The sequence below is a fragment of the Eleginops maclovinus genome, chromosome 7, assembly GCF_036324505.1.
Source record: "Eleginops maclovinus isolate JMC-PN-2008 ecotype Puerto Natales chromosome 7, JC_Emac_rtc_rv5, whole genome shotgun sequence".
Taxonomy (NCBI): domain Eukaryota; kingdom Metazoa; phylum Chordata; class Actinopteri; order Perciformes; family Eleginopidae; genus Eleginops; species Eleginops maclovinus.
Genome location: NC_086355.1, coordinates 522,328 through 542,572, shown reverse-complemented (window position 1 = coordinate 542,572; position 20,245 = coordinate 522,328). Strand labels below are relative to the sequence as shown.

General features: G+C 45.7%; 1 protein-coding gene across 5 annotated transcripts; it reads right to left on the bottom strand.

Moving 5' to 3' along the window:
• Window positions 1-3,127: 3,127 nt before the first annotated feature.
• On the bottom strand, window positions 3,128-19,397 carry LOC134867358 (thrombospondin-type laminin G domain and EAR repeat-containing protein-like). 5 transcript variants are annotated; one of them, XM_063887875.1, is made up of 16 exons: window positions 19,011-19,397; window positions 18,291-18,477; window positions 14,332-14,396; window positions 13,796-13,957; window positions 13,491-13,723; window positions 12,436-12,526; window positions 12,192-12,345; window positions 10,096-10,227; window positions 8,040-8,157; window positions 7,367-7,481; window positions 6,789-6,969; window positions 6,192-6,250; window positions 5,915-6,091; window positions 5,065-5,243; window positions 4,525-4,626; window positions 3,128-3,946 (listed from the first exon to the last, which is right to left on the bottom strand). In XM_063887875.1, exons 2-16 carry the CDS (start codon window positions 18,376-18,378, stop codon window positions 3,793-3,795), a joined length of 2,010 nt encoding a protein of 669 aa, XP_063743945.1. In that variant the 5' UTR covers window positions 18,379-18,477; window positions 19,011-19,397; the 3' UTR covers window positions 3,128-3,792. The 5 variants fall into 5 exon arrangements, with proteins under 5 accessions (XP_063743945.1, XP_063743944.1, XP_063743947.1 ...); XM_063887874.1 differs by having other exon boundaries at window positions 13,491-13,957; XM_063887877.1 differs by lacking the exon at window positions 5,065-5,243 and having other exon boundaries at window positions 13,491-13,957.
• Between the last annotated feature and the right edge of the window lie 848 nt (window positions 19,398-20,245).

The following is a 20,245-nucleotide window of genomic DNA, read 5'->3' as shown; positions in this document are numbered from 1 at the left end:
CAAAACCACTGTCTGAAACAAACAGCGACCCCTGTGGCTCCTAGGGTTTAGGAAAATAATACAAATACATTTATAATAAAATAAGAAATACGTTTTAAATGTATATATCACAGAGGAAAATATGATAAATATATGGACTTCAAGTGTACATTTTAAAAGTAGAATACAGTACAATACAAACTAAACCAATAACATCTGTTCAGTTTCCTTTTTATCTCTTTTCTTTCTTTGCCCTGCTCCACTCCCCTCTTCACCCCTACTGCTTGTATTTACTCTCTAATCTCTTAGAACATGACAACTGCATCTAACTGCAATCAAACTCAGCCCATCCACTTTATGTCTTTGAATACTGAAGGTATGAATAATTGGGTGAAAAGACAGAAAATAGACTCCTATCTCCGAAAGCTACATTCACACAGTCTTTCTACAGGAAACGCATCTCAAAAACGATCACGCTAAGTATCTCAAGAGGGGATGGGTTGGCCAGGTTTATCATTCGCGGTTTAATGCCAAAGCAAGAGGGACAGCTGTCCTCACACATAAGGACATTCCATTTCAAGCTAAGGAGGTGATCGCTGACACAGATGGGACATTTGTCATTGTCTCGGGTCGGTTGTTTGCCAGCCTTGTCATTATGGTGAATGTTTATGCTCCAAACTGTGATGATTATAATTTCTTTAACAAGCTATTCTCAATCATACCCGACGACAACAACTACAATTTGATAATAGGGGGAGACCTTAACTGTGTGCTTAACACTGCATTGGATAGATCATCCAGCAGGGTTCAACCTCTCACCAAATCTGCCAAAGTGATCAACACTTCTGTTGTTGAAAATGGTGTTTCTGATATCTGCAGATTTAAATTCAACAACAAGAAAGTGTTTTCCTTTTTCTCCAATGTTCATCACACATACACCATATCGACTACTTTATTTTAGATAAGAGATTACTGGGAAGTGTTAGCTCCTGCTCATATCACAGTATTACAATATCAGACCATGGAGCCGTTTCATTTCAAATAACATTACCGAACTCCTTTAGACCCTCTCGCAGCTGGAGACTTCACTCCCTCCTCCTAGCTGACACACAATTCGTAACTCATATTATTTCTCACATTGTTTTTTTTCTTGAAACTAATGCCTCCCCCGAAATCTCTCACTCAACCTTATGGGAGACCCTTAAGGCCCACCTTCGCGGGCAAATAATAGAATTTTCCTCCAGGGCAAAAAAAGCAAGAGAGTCCAAAATCAGTGAGATCTCACTTTCTATTTCGGAGATTGATAATCGCTACTCATCATCGCCTTGTCCTGAACTTTTGAAAGAACGGCTACGCCTACAGACAGAATACAACTTACTTTCCACAGACAGAGACACACATCTACTTTCAAAATCTCAATTCGCTGTTTATGACTCGGGTGATAAGGCTGGCAGGCTACTGGCCCGGCAGGTTCATTAAGCCCAGTCCTCTCGTCTTATTCCTAAGGTTCATAATAAAACAGGAGAGATAGTCACAGACCACAAGGAAATCAACAACACTTTCAAAGAGTATTATAGCGGCTTGTACAGCTCTGAGTGGGACAATTCTTCACAGCTCAACCATTTCTTTGACAAACTTCCTTTCCCTTCTGTTCCAGCCGAACACAACTCTTTATCGGGACGTCAGATCTCCAAAGAAGAAATTCTGGAAGCGATCAAATCTTTAAAATGTAATAAAACACCTGGAACCTCCAAGAATTAGGAGAAATGCACTTCAGAGGGCCTACCTAATTTTATTCACTACTATTGGGCATGCAACATAACAGCACTGTTACAATGGATGAGGGGAGCTGAACCTGACAGGGGTGAGACCTGGGTACAATTGGAACAGTCCTGTACTCCATTTAATCTGCGTCTGTACTATGTGCTCCGTCACCTCCTCCTTTATGCCAATTCAAATCTAATCCAGTGGTATATGACTCCATCAGAATTTGGTCACAGTTCAAAAGGCATTTCAGTTTGCAGACAACATCGATACACTCTCCCCTCAAGAATAACTACAACTTCCCTCCCTCCCTCTCTGACTCTACTTTTAGGATCTGGGACTCGAAGGGCATTAAATCCATTGGTGCTCTGTACGTTGATGGGACATTTGGATCATTTAAACAACTTTCTCAATTATTGAATCTACCAAAACCTAACGTCTTCAGATATCTCCAGATTAGGGATTTTGTTCAAAAAAAGACTTCCTCTTTTCCTGTCCGTCCTATGAACAATGCCGTCGATCATATCCTCTCATTAGCCCCATGCAACAAAGGGCTAGTTTCTATTCTCTATAGCACTATAAGCAATATCACTCCTTTATCTCTGCAGGATGTCCGGAACCTTTGGGAGAACGACTTAGGTGAGGAAATAGCAGATGAACAATGGCAAAAAATGCTGGACTTAATACATACCTCTTCCCCGTGTGCTAGGCACAGGTTAATACAACTCAAAATTGTTCTGAGAGTCCATTATACCAAAGCAAGGCTGGCGAAACTGTTCCCTAATATAGACCCTTCATGTCCTCGCTGTGGCAATCAACCAGCAGATCACATGCACATGTTCTGGTCATGCCCCAACCTCAGCACATTTTTCGGGCAACATTTTCAGTGCTTACTCCAAGATGTTTCAAAAGGACATCACTCCCAACCCTATATGTGCCTTATTTGGTTTCACTCCTGTAGCCGGCTCCCTTAAAGGTAGAGCTCAGGCAGTCACAGCTTTTACCTCCCTGATCGCTAGACGAGGATCCTTCTCTCCTGGAAGGACCAAGCACCTCCCCACTTCCTCCACCTCCCAGACACTATGCACTTCCTTAAACTTGAGAAAATCAGATACACACTGAAAGGCTCTTTGCAGAAGTTTATACAGATTTGGACCTTCTTAGATTATTATGATAGTCTTCAAGTACCACTAAACCAGGACGAGTAGGGTCGAATAACTTCAGTGGTGCTGCTCTGCATGAACTTGTAGTATGTGAAGCTTTGAGGGGTCCAGAAGACCTGATGAAGAGATATATACAGTACAGAATATTTACCGTATGAGCTTGGAAATAAATAAAATACCCATTTTACTCCCTTTATTTATAGAAACCTCTGCATTGACCATTCATTTATTGTCTCCTATTTATTTACGTGATATACAATGAAATGGCATCCATTACATTACAGTCTGTAGTTATTACAAAGCATCACAATCTGTATTTAATAATCACAAATTGGAAAACAGAAGCAGAGTAAGCAATAATAAGATATTCAGTGTTAACTCTCCAGGAGATTACAGAGCACATACTTTATTTAGAAGCTCAAAAACATGTGTTATATTCCACATCTAGATTCATATAGTAACTTATAAGTTATGAACAGGATTTAAAAAGTCCAAATGTTGGCCGAGTCCCTTTGCAAAGCGTCTTCACCTCTGTCTCCCTAATACTCCACTGCACTGGTTGCCCAAACGTTATAGTTCTTTCAGTGTACAGTGTAACATGAGACACTAGAGGGCGCTGTCCGTATCCGCTGAGCTCAACACGACTTCCCAATGACATGTTTTAAAACGTGCTTCAAATAAAAACCACAGAGGAGGTCGGAGCTGCAGCGGTCCGAGAAACAAGGGAGAAGCTTTACACTGACACTGGAGACCTGCACCAGTTCTGCACCACTTTTGCATTGTCTTTGCACCCGTTTTTCCCACCAGTTTTGCATCATTTATGAACCAGTTCCGCACCAGTCCCGCAGCAGTGTCTCTGAAGCCTGGCGTCACAGATGAGCTGCTCTCAAAACGTCCTGAGCTTGAACACCTTGCTGAGCCTGGAGGTGGCGCTGGAGTAAACCAGGAAGGAGCCCTCATCGGTGCTGAAGTGCTCCCAGTCTCTGCAGCCGAAGGTGGGCAGACTGTGGACCGGGACGAAGCCCTCGTAGCCCTGCCACCTGCAGACACAGCGTAAGGACACATCACCAAGAGACTCAGGGTGAGGACACATCACCCAGAGACACAGGGTGAGGACACATCACCCAGAGACACAGGGTGAGGACACATCACCCAGAGACACAGCGTGAAGACACATCACCCAGAGACACAGGGTGAAGACACATCACCCAGAGACACAGGGTGAGGACACATCACCCAGAGACACACACAGCATGAGGACACATCACCCAGAGACACAGCGTGAGGACACATCACCCAGGGACACACACAGCATGAGGAAACAACACCCAGAGACACAGGGTGAAGACACATCACCCAGAGACACAGGGTGAGGACACATCACCCAGAGACACACACAGCATGAGGACACATCACCCAGAGACACAGCATGAGGACACATCACCCAGGGACACAGCGTGAGGACACATCACCCAGAGACACAGCGTGAGGACACATCACCCAGGGACACACACAGCACCTCATGCTGTGTGTGTCCCTGGGTGATGTGTCCTCACGCTGTGTCTCACATCACCCAGAGACACAGGGTGTGCGGGGACATGAGACAGGAAGTACGCACCTGTAGAGCACGCTGTTCAGAGAGTACGAGCTGCCGTCGTGAGAGTTCGCCACCACCAGAAACTTCTCCTCTCCCACCGTGAAGAACTCCCAGTCCACCGCGCTGGACATAACAACAACATCAACAACAGCGACAACAACAACAACAACGACAACAACAACAACAACATGATGTCAGGACAGGCTCTAAAAGACCCAGTACTCTGATAACGGTCCTGATGATGATGATGATGATGATGATGATGATGATGATGTAATAACACTGAAGCCCCCGGAAACTAAACTCTATAAAAACTCTCCAGATATACTCCTGACACACAGACTATCGGCAGAGCTGACTTTCCTCCAGCAGGTGGAGACATTTCGTCATGTTCTGGACAAATACTGGTTACTGCACACACACACACACACACACACACACACACTTACACACCGTTGGCCATCAGAAGCACCTCAGGTTTCAGTCCTTTGCCCAAGGACTGCCGGGCTGTGGGATGAACACACTCCGCTGCACACACAGGTGTAAAATGTTTGTGCTCACCTGTGTGTGAGGATGTCCTGGAAGCGTATGAAGGAGTGTGTGAGTGTGTTCAGCTCGTACACCGTGGAGTTGATGCTGTACAGACTCGGCCCGCGCTCACACACTTTCTGACTGTTGGCCACGGCCAGGAAGAACCTGCCGTCGATCTGAAACGTCTCCCAGTCCGTGGCTCCCAGCGTCTGCACAGGGTAAGAAGCCCTCAGTCAGAGCTTTGAAACCAGACGTGTGTCAGCGCGACAGTAACCAGAGGACGCAGCACGGTTCATCTTTATCACATATCTTTAAAGGTCTGATCTGGACCCATCACAGAGTGAACACAGGCTGATGTCTGAAGGGGGAGTTAAGCTCCAGCCGGTTTACTGAAGCTTTACCCTGCTTCTTTTGGTTTTAAATCCAATAAAAAGTCTTCAAACAGGCAGCTGCTGGAAACCCCCTCACACACACACACACACACACACACACACACACACACACACACACACACACACACACACACACTAGTAATTACACTCCTCTGGTTTCCTGAGTTTTAATTGGAGGGTCTCTTTTCCTTTCTAACTGAGAGGAAGACGGTTTAATGAGATACATTTTCAGTCTGATGCTGCAGCAGAGATCAGAGGCGGGGCACAGCTGCAGATTCATTCGATATAAACGATTCCCTTCAGATAGAAAACACTGAATGCTCTTTAAATGAAAGCCCTACATTTAAAAAAACATTTGCACCAAGAGAATCTCAACGAGCGAGGCGTTCAAACACAGTGTGTTTCAATAGTCCTTCAGATGAGGACACACACACACACACACACACACACACACACACACACACACACACACACACACACACACACACCGGGATGCTCTGGAAGATCTGGAAGCTTCCGCTCAGCCAGACGTAGACCGTGGAACTGATGGCGGTTGTTCTCCCATCAAATGTGTTGGCCACAGCCAGGAAGTGGTACGGTCCGACGGAAAAAAACTCCCAGTCATACGCTCCAGACGTGGAGAGGGTCTGGTTCACCTCAAATAGCTAGGGGGGGGGGGGGTCAACAGCAGAGTTTGTGTGTGTAAAAACAGCTTGTTTTTGAGTGTTTGTGGGGACCAGGTGTTGTCTATGAGGACAGCAGTACCTGAGTGTTTGGGTTCCACCTGTAGATAACACTGTGGATGTTGTGGTTGGAGTCTCTGGCTGAGGACACACAGACAAGGTATCTGTATCATTTATATATAAACAACAACAACAACAACAACAACAACAAGAAAATCCATGTGTTCTGTAACATTTCTTAAAGATAGATAAAACCTCCTCTGACTGTAAAAAGACAGATTCTTTAAATGTAAGTGTGTGTGTGTTGTGTGTGTGTGTGTGTGTGTGTGTGTGTGTGTGTGTGTGTGTGTGTGTGTGTGTGTGTGTGTGTGTGTGTGTGTGTGTGTATGTGTCTAACCACAGTACACCTGCATCAGCTGACTTTCTGTTTTTCTTTTAGACGTCAGATCATAAACCATCTCTCCTTCCTTTCAGCTAACATCAATGAGATCAAACACACACACACACACACACACGCACACACGCACCACATAAAGGTGTGTTTGATGTTAATGGTTCAATAAAACTCTGAACTCTTCAAAGAGCTCACGTGTTGTCAGGTAGAAAAACAGGAAGACTGTTTTTACTGTGTAAGTTCCTTCACACCTTGTTTATTAATGACGTAATTTACTTTGTTTACCTCTCCTGTGATTGGCCACCACCAGGAAGCTGTGGTTGTGGATGCTGAAGGATTCCCAGTCCAGAGCGGAGTGAGTCTCCAGAGTTTGGTGACGCAGGAAACGCCGCCGCCGCTGATGCCAGCGATAGATGACCGAAAGCTCAGGCTCCACCTCCCGAGAGTTGGCCACCACCAGGAAAACCTGCACAGAAAGGACAACTCACAAGACTCAGCATTCAACACTTCCTGTGCCCCAGCGGTCAATGGTTCTCTGGATGTGTTTTTGGTTGTTATCCTGTGATCAGGTCTGTGGTTAACGAAGCGTTTTAAATGTTTCCATGAGGCACCAGGGCCTCACTGGTCGGTCTCTGTTTGTGTTGAAACTCAGCGCAGGGTTTAGTAATCCGCTCTGAGGCTGCAGTACAAGAGTTCAGAGAGTTAGAGCTCCTCCATCACCTCTGGACACACTTCCTTTATTTCACATTGCCTTTACATGGATCTAAGGCATCATTCATGAAGAGCCTTTTGATTTTGCCCACACTGAAAATAAATGTGAAATAGCCTTTCCTTTGACTATGACAGTGAGCTGCAGCTGTCACCTTGCCGTCGATGCTGAAGTGTTTCCAGGCCCGGGCCTCCTGAGTGCTGATGTTCTGGTACAGAGTGAATGACCCGTTCCTCCACTTGTAGAGACCGGACCCGGGCCGGGAGTCCCTGCAGGACGACACACAGAGGACACTTTCCATCACATGTCACCTGAAGCTTTTATCCAGAGTGACTTAGATACACTCCCCAGAGGAACAACTGGGGCTGAAGGGTCTCAGGGACACAACCACATGCTGACTGCAGTCAGATTGAACCAGCTCTCCCCTGATCCCCAAGATTTAGAAAATGTTCTTTTGAAAATGTAACTTTTTTTATTTATAATTTTCTTCCATTTTCCAAATTTTAAAACTTACAGAAATATCATTTGATATTTCTGTAAGTTTTTTAAGAATTTGTTTTTTAAATTTTCCTTACAATCATTTATAATTTTCAGGAGGATTTCCAAATATTTTCCCTCGGATATTCGACGAATATTCTGGGGGAATTTTCACTTTTATTTATTGAGAATTCTTTGTACATGTATTCGATTTTTTTTCAATATATTTATCTGAAATGTAGCCAATATCCTTGTGTACTTCTTTGAGACACAGAGTACATGTTGGTCCTGAAGACCTCCAGGTGGTCAGAAACCAGACCTTGTCCTCAGACCTGTTCCTGTTCGAGTACCTGTTGGCTGCAGCCATGAACAGGCCTTCAGACGGGACAGAGAACACCTCCACGTCGAAGGTTTCTGAGCTGGTGTACAGGTCCTGGTAGTCCTCCACGTAGTCCAGGCGCTCCTGGTCTGCAGAGCCAGGTAAAGATGTGGTTCAGTATTTTAAATGATATTACAGGTCTGAATCAGCAGTGCTGCTTCACTTCTGCTGACTCATGATCAGAGTTGGGTGTAACGCGTTACAAAAGTAAGGAGTTACAGTAATGTATTACTTGTTGCTGTAACGCAGTAATACAACGCAGTACTTCTGAAACTGTGGGTAATATAATACCTGTTACCTCTCAGTAACAGTTACAACACATTTTAGATGATGTGGTGTTTAGTTTCTAAGAAGTCACAAACATCACGAGACATTCCGACACCACAGAAACAACTGAGCAGGTAGAATAGTAACTCAGTAAGCCTGTTTCCTATTGGTTCAGAGGGCTGCAGGAACAGATTCACCATGCAGAGCTGCAGGACAGATCACCATGCAGAGCTGCAGGCTCACAGTGCAGAGCTGCAGGCTCACCATGCAGAGCGGCAGACTCACAATGCAGAGCTGCAGGCTCACAATGCAGAGCGGCAGGCTCACCATGCAGAGCGGCAGGCTCACCATGCAGAGCGGCAGGCTCACCATGCAGAGCGGCAGGCTCACAATGCAGAGCTGCAGGCTCACAATGCAGAGCTGCAGGCTCACAGTGCAGAGCTGCAGGCTCACCATGCAGAGCTGCAGGCTCACAGTGCAGAGATGCAGGCTGTCGATGCAGAGCTGCAGGCTCACAATGCAGAGCTGCAGGCTCACAGTGCAGAGCTGCAGGCTCACAGTGCAGAGCTGCAGGCTCACCATGCAGAGCTGCAGGCTCACAGTGCAGAGATGCAGGCTGTCGATGCAGAGCTGCAGGCTCACAATGCAGAGCTGCAGGCTCACAATGCAGAGCTGCAGGCTCACAGTGCAGAGCTGCAGGCTCACAGTGCAGAGCTGCAGGCTCACCATGCAGAGCTGCAGGCTCACAATGCAGAGCGGCAGGCTCACCATGCAGAGCTGCAGGCTCACCATGCAGAGCTGCAGGCTCACAATGCAGAGCTGCAGGCTCTCGATGCAGAGCTGCAGGCTCTCGATGCAGAGCTGCAGGCTCTCGATGCAGAGCTGCAGGCTCTCGATGCAGAGCTGCAGGCTCACCATGCAGAGCGGCAGGCTCACAATGCAGAGCTGCAGGCTCACAGTGCAGAGCTGCAGGCTCTCGATGCAGAGCTGCAGGCTCTCGATGCAGAGCTGCAGGCTCACAATGCAGAGCTGCAGGCTCACAGTGCAGAGCTGCAGGCTCACCATGCAGAGCTGCAGGCTCACCATGCAGAGCTGCAGGCTCACCAGTGCAGAGCTGCAGACTGAAGCAACAGAGGGTCTCTCTCTCTGGGTCTGCTGCTTGAACCCTGAGACCTTCAGAGTCTCGTGGCAGAGTGTTGAAGATCTGCAGCCTCTGTCCTCTGTGGAATCTCCAGCTTTTAGAAAGCTTGTCAGCCAAACCCCGTTACCACACCAATGACCAGGTGAGCTAACGCTGCATAGAGACTGGTTCCTATCCAGCAGGTCACAGGGCCGTGCAGAGGCTCCACTCACATGTTATTAATGACACACAGAGACGTCACGGTACCGGTATCACATATTATCCAGCCCACTGAAACGGAGCAGGAGTTTAACCTCTAGCTCTTCCCTCATGTTCAGCATGTACTGCCAGATAGAGAGCTTTAATTACTGAGCTGCAGTAAACTACATGTTAGCATTTAAAGCCAAACTTTAGAGGTTATTCTGGTGAGAGTGACTCACAGTAACTCAGAGTAGAGTAACGCATCACAGTTTAGAGACAGTGATGATGTAATGTCCCTTGTTACTTTAAGTCACTGATCATGAATATAATGTTAGTGCCCCCTGCAGGTGACAAACATATTGTTGGATAATTCCTCGTTAATGTATTTTAATTTTGCTGGAATTTTGATCACATTTTATATTTTTCAGAAAAGACTCACGGTGAAGCAGCGTCCTCCAGCGGACTCCGTCACAGATGAAGAAGCCGCGGCTCTGGGCGTTAAGCCAGAGCTGACCCAGTTCTGGTTCTGAACACAAAGGACGGGTTCCTAGGGTCACTCGGGCCTCCGCCTCTGAAACACAATAACACAAGTGTGATTATCATTAGCAGATTAATCAAAAAATAGTCCCTAATTTATAAATCCACAGTTTATTTAACGGAGTAACAGCCCAGCCTGGGACAGGGTTATTTTTACAGTGTGATTTTAGCACTTTTTCTGCAGTAATGTGAACACTTCCTAATATCAGCCTCTGTAATGAAGTGTGAAATGTACTACAGGACAAGCTCCTCCTGTTGTACCTGCAGACTGTGGAGGGATGCATCATTACCCCTGAAGGAAAGCCCCTCTGTAATGCTCCCAGGGACAGAACTGAGAACCATTTATTGTTTGTGATTTCAGCGTCTGGTTTTCCACAGAAACTGTATCTGAGTGTGGTTTTACTGACAGCTCTCATGAAGGTCATGAAAGTCTTCGTCACTCCTTCAAACCACACGTCTTCATTATGAGCAGACAGAGAGATGACTCTTATTAAATACACCATACCCGTCAGTCAGGATCACCTTGAGGGAGATCAACCCCAGAGATACAGCTTCATAATCTGGAGGAAAACTACAGCGACTTCACAGGACCTCGCTGAACTAGCTGCTCCAGTAAAAGTATTAGCACCTAATGCTAGCACCATTTCAATTATACTGAACTAGCTCTTAGCTCCAGTAGAAGTATGCCAAATGTGCTATTAGCACTTAATGTTAGCACCATTACAATTATAGTGGATTAGCTGTTAGCTCCATTAAAAGTATGCAAAGTTAGGTATTTGGAGTAATGTCAGCATTCTTTGCAGAAATTAGCTGGTAGTACCATTGAAAGAATGCTGATTTAGCTGTTAGCCCCTCCTGCTAGTACCACTACAAGAGAAAGTATTCCAAATGAGCTGCTAGCACCTCCTATTAGCATTATTTAGAGACTGAAATTTGAGATTGAATAAAACTGAAGAGACCCGAGTTCTGTTAGCTTTAGCGTCACTCTGATAGCATAGTATGACTTTAGACCCTCCTACATGAATACAGTGTAATGCCTTTTTTGATATTATTGAACATATAAATCAGTGCATAAACATATTTATCCTTTGACTCCTGTCAGACACGTTAAAGAGTGCAGGGAGCAGCAGGTAAATCAGACAGCTCACCTGAGTCAGGTTTATATAAGGTGAGTCACAAAGAGCTCAGCCTCTGAGCCTCAGGCTGATCTACCCACTTCAGATCTACCTCTCTTAAACCCCAGCATGAACTCACCTGTAGCCTCAGCACAGAGGAGTGAGTCCCACTCCTAACGTCTTAAAACCGTCTCACATTTTTGTAACAGTATTCAAACTTGAATACATCTGTTCAGCAACCAAAGGTCTGTTTCTGTACTCGGCATGCAGAGAGGAATCTGATATCTGAAATATCTGAAGAAGCAAAGCTCTGTCCTGATCGTGAAGAGGGGGTGGACACAATAACAAGAACACACCTGCAGCATGTTGGTGTTTGAAAGCTGCAAGTCAGTCATTGTTGTTATAGAAACACAGATCAAACACACACACACACACACACACACACACACACACACACACACACACACACACACACACACAGGAAGCAGCTGTTCCCTCCTGTCACTTGCTGCAGCTCATGTTTCTGGATCTGTGATACCATCACAACCTGCAGCACCCAGAGAGCCTCATGCGGATCCTCTTTATCTACCCGGGCTCCTCTGCCAGGATGGCTCCCCAGAGACCGAGGAGAACTCCATATATAAACACAAAGAGTTATAATAGTGTCATCGATAAGGTCATTCTTCAGGCAGAAATTAGGATAACATTTTCTTTTTCAGTTCTTAAGCAGGATGGACATTCCTCTCAGGGATTTGATCCTTTGCAGCCCATTTACGTGCACTAACAGCTGTACAGAACACCCTTCAGGAGAGGGAAACCGCAGAAGAAGAGCAGGGCCCGCTCACACTCTGTTGGGACTAAACAACATGCATCCCCTCCTCACCGTATGGAAACTCTGGAGCCAGCTGGTCTGGTTGGATCAGGGGGGCCTTTAGGACCCTGGGCACGGACAGCTCAGCCAGGCGGGGGTCAGAGGTCGGACACAGTCTGGACGTGGCGTCTGAACCAGGAAGTAGAACCAGCTGACGAAGCAAACCCTGACAACAGAGAACAGGAAGTTAAAGTATGTGGAGTCTTCCATAAGCTTCTCTGTCCAATTGGACCCTAAAGTCCTGATCCAGACTCACTGAGAATCTTCCCCTCAGCCTCTTCCGGCTGCCGATGAAGAACCGGGAGTCTCTGGTGCTCAGAGAGCTGGGGAACGACTGGACCTGTTTACTGGGAGACAGGAAACCAGTTAGTGCCCTAGTATGACCTCAGAGGAGAATCATGGACTGGAATCCGTTCTGAAACTCCTGGTTTGAGGTCTCTAAAGGACTCTAAAAGACTCTAAAGGTCTCTAGAGGTCTCTAAAGAATCTATAAAAGACTCTAAAGGTCTCTAGAGGACTCTAACTGTCTTTAATGGTCTGTAAAGGACTCTAAGGGTCTTTAAAAAGGTCTTTAACACTAGAACCGCCAACGGGTAAATTTTACCCGCGCTGTGTTTTGATTGTAACTCCCAGTCCGTGACCTTTCCTGAAAGTGTGTTATGTAACACCCTCTGCTGTAAAAAAATTGCCATTTATACCTATCAACGCCAGCAGGGAATATTTAGCCCGATAGAAAATGCCCTGGTTTTATTTTGCGTGTAAAGATAAACATGACGTGTTGCTATAGTAACGCCTATTGTGTACTGCTGTTCCTTATAGAGCCGGTCATATTTTGTAGAGAGACTTTTAAAATGGACAAAAGAAAGAGACTCATGAATGTACAGGAGGCACTAGCGCTGCTAAACCGTCTGAGTGAAGAAGAGTCTGATGGTGGAGGCGTCAGGACCGAGTAATGTGTCCTGGGTTTGTTCTGCCGCTGACGGGTCATCTGACAGCGATCCAGAGCCTCCGCGGAAAGTGAAGCCGTCTCATCATTATATTAAAGACTAGAACCCTGTGTTCTAGTATAATAAATAAAAGAGCATTGTGCCTTAAAAAATCCATGCATTCTAGTTGTGGGTCAATTTGACCCATTGTCGGTTTTAGGTATACAGCGACCCCTGGCGGTTCTAGTGTTAAAGGTCTCTAAAGACTCTAAAGGTCTTTAAAGGACTCTAACGGTCTTTAAAGGTCTCTAAAAGACTCTAAAAGACTCTATAAGTCTCTAAAGACCCTCATGTGTAATAGTGAGGTGTTATGACGGTGACTCACAGCTCCAGAGGAAGCCCACAGTCGACGGTCAGTGTGACGTATGGTCCGGTGACAGCCAGTACCACGGTGTGCCAACGGTTATCGTCCAGCCCGACATCCTTAAAGCTGATCCGGCTCCGGCCTTCAGGATTGGCCCCTGAGACCAGGAGGTGGAGGCGGTTCTCTGAGACTCGCAGCCCCAGAACCAGAGAGTCAGAGGCCTCCTCCACCAGCGAGAAGATGTACTCGTTCCTCTGGAAACACAGAGACATTAAACCGGGCCGTCTCAGACCGAACAGAGCACCATGGTGTCTCCGCTGGATCACCTTCTGCCTCAGCCTTGGGGTCTGGACGGTGGCGACCAATGAGAATTCAGCGGGGAAGAAGTCGCAGTTGCTGAAGATTTGGGAGGCGGAGAAACTCAGCGCTGTCGCCATGGCGCCGGCCAATCGGAGACCTCGGGAGCCTTTGGACTGAACTATCTGCACCTGATTGGTCAGTTTGGATGATCATTGGTTCATTAACCCCTGTTCAGGACGGCCCATTACTCACAGGACCCCCAACAAAGCGGATACAACCTGAAGCAGTAGCATTAATCTGTGCGGTTTACAGATAGGAAAAGAACCTGCAGGATTCTGGAAAATGAGCCAATCAGAGGAAGATTAGGGTGGGGCCTAACTTTAGCACTAAATATTGTATCCCAAAGGGAAATGTCCCAGAATGCACCTCATTATTATCTATGTTTGTAGCATGGAGAGTAAGTGTTTGGAACAATGGTTATTCATCCAAAAGGACATTTTGGGGGGAATTCAGAATAAACGGCCAACGGAAAAATAGTAAGGTTCTTTTTCACCTGTCCTACCTGAGGGGGCGGGGCTTGTCCTGGGCGTGGCAGAGCTCTTTCCAGCAGGTCAAGAGGAAGCAGATCTGTGGAGGAAACACGTTGTCATTACTGCTCTCCATGTGGTGTCGTAATAATCAGAAAAATTAGTTCCCAGTTTGTAAAATCACATAAACTGCCCCTAAAGTTGGGATAACAACAGAAATATTGGCACAGGAAGAACTGAAAAACATTGAGAACCAAAGCAGATGTTGGGTTGGTGGTAGCTAGGAGCCGTTAGTTAGCCGTAGAGGTCCAGCAGATACACCTCAGGTCCAGCAGTCCTTTATGGGTTCAGGGAAAACGGGTAGGGACAGCTAAATGTGTACAACAAGTTTCAATATCTAACCCAACTTTACTTCTATAGCACATTTAATCAGGGCTCCGAACCGGTTCAAGGAACGAAAACGAAAACCGAAAACGAACGGAATTTTACGAGGAACGGAAACGGAAACGAAAACGAAATGGTCTTCAACTGTTCCGGAACAGAATTGTTATTCTGAAATCCACAAAACCGGTTAATAACGTTTTTTTTCGTTCTCAAAACTTTTATAAAATTTCACAAAAGCATAGCCTTTGTCAGGGGAAAAAAAGACTACTTCCGGTTGAACGTTCACTTCGCTGCCCGCTAGGCTCAATGCAGGCTGCTGTCACGAATCACACCCCAGCGAGAGGCGATGCTTTTGAAGCTGAGCTATATAAAACATCAACAAAGGTAACTGAGTTTAATTAACCGAGTCCACAATAATAACGTTAACTTAGCAGTAACTCACTACAAGGTTACAAATATAAATATATAAATATAAAATCTATGTATTAGACATTTCTAGCAGCGAAAAACGAATCAGCTACACTGTTAATGTGAGCTAACTAGCCAACATTAGCTATATAGCCAATTAGGACTTAATGTTAGCTGGCTAGTTTGGTTGTTACGGATTGAATGCTTACATTTATTTTGGCTTTTACGTGTTGTTTAGATGGGACGGAACCAGGAAAACCCGATGAGAAAACATTTCTCATTTAATGCGGCGTTAAATAGGAAATTGGAGGTATATTTGTCAGCAACAGACAGGCTACAACATGTTCGCTTATAAGCGGGGTTAGGAATTATTGAGCAAGCCTTTGAAGATCTCCATATGGATAAAACTTACAACCAGGTAAGGAGTTTCTAGCAGGAGAGGGGGAGAGCAGGGACGAATGAAACAGCGATTTCCTCGAGAACAGTACACATATGAAACATGTAGGCTATTCTGTCAGTAGCCTACATTCATCTTACCCGTCGTAGTTTTTTTGTGATCAAAAGTTGTTTTAGTTGTTTTATGCAGTAGGATGTTATGACCATACAGCAGATGAATCGTTACTTTAATAAATCCGAAAGTATGAAATGTTAACGTTGTCAGTTTTACTGACAAAAAGGATTTAAGTGTCAGTATAGGAGGACACTCGACGAATGAAACACTTGTTTCAATCGTCACCCACGCCTTAATGCTGGATCAAAATAAAACAGGAGGATCCACTATAAATTCTGCAACAGGGCTCAAGTAAGTAGCCTAAAGTAATAATAATAGAATAAGTGAATTAGATTAAATATAGTCTTCAGAATGGTAGAAAAAAAGCTTAACAGAAATGTGGATCTCGCGCATTGGCGCACGTGTTTCATTGTCCCGTCTCTCCCCCACTTATCCAGAAATGTTTTTGATAAGAAATTATTTATCATGGAATAGGCCTACAGGCTACAGTAAGCTATGTGGGATGGATAGCCCATCAGAATGTTTTTGGATGCCGCCGGTGAATTAGCCTATTATTTTTGGGCAGAGCTACGGTGTAAATCAAGGGCAAATACTAATGAGTAGCCTACGTCTATTCTAAGGTAAAGTCCACACACATAGACTTGATAGGCCCGCCAAACACTGCCGGAACGATAAGAACGAACGATATTTTACGTTCCGAACCGGTTCAGGAACGATATGTTGGTGGCGGAACGCAAGAACGAAAACGTTAAACATGCCTGAACCGTTCGGAACGGAACGATTGAAAAATAATTTCGTTTTCAAGCCCTGCATTTAATATCCATAGTGGACCAAGTGCTGTACATCAATACATGTATGTAGCATCCATCTAGAAACTAAATGAAAGGCGTGTGTAGGTACAGAGATCAGCTTCCTGTAGGACCAGGTCATCTTCCCTGTGAGAGGAGCTGCTTTGAGGAGAAGGTTAGGGAAACCCAGAGCCCTGAACCTGGACTCCTTGAGCTCCTGACACAATGACAGAGCCCAGGCATGAGGTAACTAACCAAATAACAGATTCACGTAATGAGAGAGGAGGAAAGTATTGTGTACGGCAGCACACAGAGGAATGCAACGTACGGAGGAACAAAGAGTGACTCCTGAGTGACGTTAGGAGCATATGAAGAACGTACAGAGATACAGAGCAGGGAGTAATGTAGGAAAACCCATGGAGACATACAGTATAAACAAAAGTATTGGGACGCTCCATTTAATCATTGCATTCAGGGGTTTCATTCAGTCCCGTTGCCACAGGTCAATAAATCCAGCACCGAGCCCTGCAGTGTGCCTTTGCAAACACCTGTGAAGAGTGGGTCGTTCTAAAGAGCTCACTGAAGTCCAACGGGTCCTGTGATAAGAGGCCACCGGTGCAACAAGTCAGTTGGTGACGTGTCTTCTCTCCTAGATATTCCCCGATCAACTGTCAGTGGTATTACTGCAAAGTGGAAACGTTTAGGAACCACAGCGACTCAGCCTGGAGATCTCAGACAGTTTAAGTTACAGAACAGGGTCACGGAGGCGCTGAGGTGCTGAGTGTGTAAAAGTGGCCAAAGCTCTGCTGACTCCAGCTCCAAACCAGCTCTGCATTAATATCAGAACCAGAATGACTGTGCCCCAGTGCACAAAGCAAGGTCCATAAAGGCATGGCTGGATGAGTTTGATGTGGAAGAACTGGACCGGCCCGCACAGAGCCCTGACCTCAACCCCACTGAACACCTATGGGATGAACTGGACCGGAGAGCCAGGCCCTCTCATCCAACATCAGGGTCTGACCTCACAGATACTCTTCTGGATGAATGGTTCCCACAGACATACTCCAGCATCTTGTAGAAAGCCTTCCCAGAAGAGTGGGGCTGTTACAGCTGCAAAGGGGGGGCCAACTTAATATTAATGTCTAAGAATTCTGAATGGGATGTCATCAAAGCTGCTGTAGGTGGTCCAATACTTTTGTCTATACAGTGTAACAACAGAATCATATATGGAGCAATGTGGGAGGCTGACTGGATTCGCAGAATGGCTTGTTAATTTTCACAGAAGAACACACAGCAGTAAATCATACGGAGAGTCAGGACCCAGAGTAAAGCACGCTGACTCACTAAAGAACAGAGATTCAGCAAGCAACATCCAGAGAACATGTGTTCATGTTGCTGTAGATGTGTTTGAGAGGGGAACGGGGTGAAGGGGAACGGGGTGAAAGCAGAGATGGGTTTACATCTTTGTCTCCTGACTGGTGTTTGGATTTTCATCTGGAATTCCCCTTCAGGGCAGTCTGTGTGTTTAGTAGCTGCAACCGGATGAATGGAGGATGAATGGAGGATGAATGGAGGGAGGAGACGACACAGAAGCAGAGCTCACATTTCAAAGACTCCGAAAAAACACAAAGAGCTGCAGAGAAGCTTTTGAAACACCGGCCGGGCAAAGACTAAACTCTGAGGCTCAGCTCGTTCATGAGAACCAGAATCTCCCACCAAGCCAGGCCAACAGTTTCCCCCAGCTTCCAGTCTTTATGCTAAGCTAGGCTAAACACCTCCATCTGAACGACCCGAGGGAACTGACTCCTTCCTGAACCAGACATATGGATGTTTGAGTTAAATCTTTGATCTAAAGCCAGTATCACACCTGTACCTGTCACTGGTCAGGTGTGTCTCTCTGTACCTGTGCAGGCTCTCCAGCTGTGGACCGTGTTGATGAGCAGCATCAGGCTGAGCATCAGGCTGAGCAGCAGGCAGCGGCGTGACAACATCCCGCCAGAGACGCAGGTTCGACTCCCCTCAGTCACTCGCCGCCATCTTCCACAGGCCAATCAGAGCCTCCGATCCTCTTGTTCTTCGCGTTCAAACGTCTGTGTTGTTAGAACATCAGTGAGAAACATCCTCTGAGCATCAGCAGCTGTAACAGGTCATGCATTAATCCAATTGTAAACCTGAGTAAATCCTGCTGCTAACTGACATTATGGTGTAATATCTCATCAGGGTTTTTCTGGAATTATAGCATGATAACTGTGGATCATTAACATGGACAGCTGTGTCTGTTGGCAGAGTTAGTCTCATAACTGGAAGTGTTTGTCAGTATATCTGAAAGGACTCGGTTAGCTACGTTAGAGCTTACAGTGACGTCAGAAGGAGTCATGTGATCACCAGAAAACCTTTCAGGTGAGTTTCCAACAACAGAGACAGACACCAGCGTTATGATCCTGAACGTCACCCAGTGCTCGAGTCCCAGCTGATAAGAATATTTAGGAAAATGAATTGACTGCTATTTTCTACATTACATCCACATTACGCTGTCATTACACCCAGTTTACACATGGAGCCAGCCTGTCAAATGACTGCAGCCCCGAGGAACCATTCAAGGGTCAGAAAGGAGAAATCAAACCTGGCTCAGGGAGGACCCAGTCTTCTGGAAAATGCTTTTGAAAACCTCTTCAGAAAGATTTCATCCAAACGGTGGGCTTTCTACAAACGTCTTAAAATCCTCTTTCACGAGTAAAATAATCCCAACAGTCCCTCTGTCCCGGGTCTTCACTGTTCACGTTTGTCCAATCTTCCATCAGACTCCTCGTGTGTTTGTTTTAAATGAAGAGCCACATTACAGTAACAGCTCCAACCCTAGTGCTTCCCTTCAGAGCTCGAACCTCTGATCAGAAGGTCCTCAGTCTCTTTAAAACGTCCTCATGATGGAAATCCAGCTGAAGGTAGAGAGTGAACTTCCTAAAATCCTCTCGTTGGTTTTCCATCATCTGTGTAGTCCACCTGTCAGTCCTTCCTCCGAGGAAACACACACACACACACACACACACACACACACACACACACACAAAACACACACACACACACACACTTCTGAAGGTTTACACTCTTTGAAGATTTCCATCTGAAGCTTTTCAAACACGCTGTGTGTGTGTGTGTGTGTGTGTGTGTGTGTGTGTGTGTGTGTGTGTGTGTGTGTGTGTGTGTGTGTGTGTGCGTGTGCGTGTGTGTGTCGGCAGACTGATGTTTAGGTGAGTTTACCTTCAGGAGAGTCGCTCGCTCGCCCTCATTACCTTATAAAAGAGTGGGAGGAGCAGCAGGGAGAGAGGGGGCTGCACTCCATCAAACACAGAGGGGAGAAAAACTAAATTCTAAACAAGAAACAGATAAATGTTTCTTGTATCATAAATGTTATAAATCCATATTCATATAGCATACACATATTTACAGTTTGTAGAAGGATCATTACACTTCATCAACATAAAGGCACAAAGTCGAACTGGAACATAAATCTACATTAATAAATATACTTATGTTCAACCAGAGATCCAACGTGTGTGTGCGTGTGTGTGTGTGTGTGTGTGTGTGTGTGTGTGTGTGTGTGTGTGTGTGTGTGTGTGTGAGTGTGTCTGATTAAACAAGTGTGTGTTAGCTGCACGTGATCAGTGATAAAAACCCGTACAAGACACATGTAAACACACACGCGCACACACACACGCACGCACACACACACACACACACACACACACACACAGCACAGGTAATAACGGTACCTGTGTAAACACACACGGGTCTCACTAATGGCCCGTCTGTGCACACACACTCTGTCAGTAAGTGATGTAGGTTTCTTCTTTGATGGTG

What these genes read in the sequence shown, in the direction of transcription:
- LOC134867358 (XM_063887874.1), bottom strand. Translation starts at nt 18,378, where the DNA reads ATGTTGTCACGCCGCTGCCTGCTGCTCAGCCTGATGCTCAGCCTGATG. An exon ending in ACTTCAGCATCGACGGCAAG is followed by an intron (nt 6,970 to 7,366) that starts GTGACAGCTGCA and finishes CTTTCTGTGCAG; the next exon opens with GTTTTCCTGGTGGTGGCCAA. An exon ending in GGTGGAACCCAAACACTCAG is followed by an intron (nt 6,092 to 6,191) that starts GTACTGCTGTCC and finishes CCCCCCCCCTAG; the next exon opens with CTATTTGAGGTGAACCAGAC.